This window comes from Capsella rubella, unplaced genomic scaffold (genome assembly GCF_000375325.1).
Source record: "Capsella rubella cultivar Monte Gargano unplaced genomic scaffold, Caprub1_0 scaffold_2, whole genome shotgun sequence".
Taxonomy (NCBI): Eukaryota; Viridiplantae; Streptophyta; class Magnoliopsida; order Brassicales; family Brassicaceae; genus Capsella; species Capsella rubella.
In genome coordinates, this window is record NW_006238922.1 from 4,422,913 (window position 1) to 4,424,510 (window position 1,598).

General features: G+C 33.2%; 1 protein-coding gene across 1 annotated transcript; it reads right to left on the reverse strand.

Moving 5' to 3' along the window:
• Positions 1-291: 291 nt before the first annotated feature.
• Positions 292-864, reverse strand: LOC17894500 (pectinesterase inhibitor). The gene has a single exon (XM_006301610.1). It carries the CDS (start codon positions 862-864, stop codon positions 292-294), a length of 573 nt encoding a protein of 190 aa, XP_006301672.1.
• Between the last annotated feature and the right edge of the window lie 734 nt (positions 865-1,598).

Consider the following 1,598-nt stretch of genomic DNA (forward strand, 5'->3'; position numbering starts at 1 on the left):
AATTCTCATAACTCTAAAACTCGAGTTTCAATTTGGGGGTTCTATAGATGTTTAAAATCTGTCATATATTTTATAATATAAAACCATATATAATTATAAAATATGCTTTAGGCTACATATTTTTCAAGACTGATCATGGTTAATGCCTAGATGGTTAAGTTGTTCCCTTGCTATGCGTGATGATACATATGTGTACACGTTTACGATTGATTGAACAGTAGAACTAATAATAGCGAAGATGCAAGACACAATAATTTAACTAGCAATTTATTAATTTATTTGTTCTTGCCTTCATACAGGTGGAGGACGATAGCTGAAAAGGTCAGAGAAAACTCTACCAATGTTACACATTCTTTTAAAAGTCAAATTGCGTCGTGTAAGATCAGACGGCACATTCTCATGTCCTTGAAGGTTATATTCACACAAAGATATACTAACAAAGGCTTTCACAGCCGCCTGAGATGTTGCTAGGTAGTCCCTAGTGCTAAGAAACCCTATATCAATCCAGTAAATGGCTGTCTCATAATGTACTACGCAATGCCAATATGGCGTGTTGAGCTTCGGATCGGTATTGGTTTTTGCCAATTCTTTCATTGCTGCTAGGTTCTTATAGCCAACCATTTGCATCTTTTGAACGACCAAACCGAGAAGACCGTTCAAGTCGAGGGTGAACGTTGTTGGGTCAGAGCTAAGCCAACGGATGCAGAAGTGGCTGTATAATGGCGGTACTGAGCAGAGTTTGTTAAGTAGTTCTTTTGTGACTTTGGCAATCGGAGAAAAAGATGAAGACAAAGGAGTGATTGATAAAAGAACAAGAAGAGGAAGAAATGAAATTACGTTTCTTTTGACGCAAGGAAAAGCCATTTAGTCTTTGATGTACGATTTAAATGTTTGAAAGTGAATATTGCTTAGTTACTAATATACATAGTTTTTGAATGGCAAAAGTGGTAACTGTTTGGCGAGGTTGATGAAATGTTACCCAAATTTTGTTTATTAATTCTAGTCAACTGTTGACTCAAATTAATTTGGTAAGACGTTAAAATCCACCATTATTGGATGTGAATTCTTAAATATGGTAATAAATCTATGAAATTCTACTTCAACTAATTCAAAAATGGTATTCAGTCCATCATTTTCCGATTGATAATGTACCGGTAAATGAAAGAAATATAAGTTGTTAGATCAATTTCATCTTTGAAACAAACAAACAAAAAAACTGATAACGCGATTATCTGGGATTCAAGCCTCAGATATGCGATTTATTAATAATTTAGATATTAATATATACAAGTTTACAGAAAATTTCTAATGATGCGCAGTTAGAGCCATTTTCCGTGATTCTAGAGTATTAATTGAAGGATAAGATATTGTCCAAGATAGTGTTTTTCTACAAAAAGAATCGTACGAAATCACAGAAAACAGACATTTTCTTTCGTCTAAAATCTAATAGGGTATGAAGGAATTGTCCTGAATCATCTTTGTAACAATTCTCATAAGTAATTGTTAATAACTTTAAATGAAAAAAAAAGAAAAAAAAACTAAGTCTGACGACGTGGAGACCAAATTTCTATGTTACAGATCATTTCTTTTTAGCATTA

What these genes read in the sequence shown, in the direction of transcription:
- LOC17894500 (XM_006301610.1), bottom strand. Translation starts at nt 864, where the DNA reads ATGGCTTTTCCTTGCGTCAAAAGAAACGTAATTTCATTTCTTCCTCTT.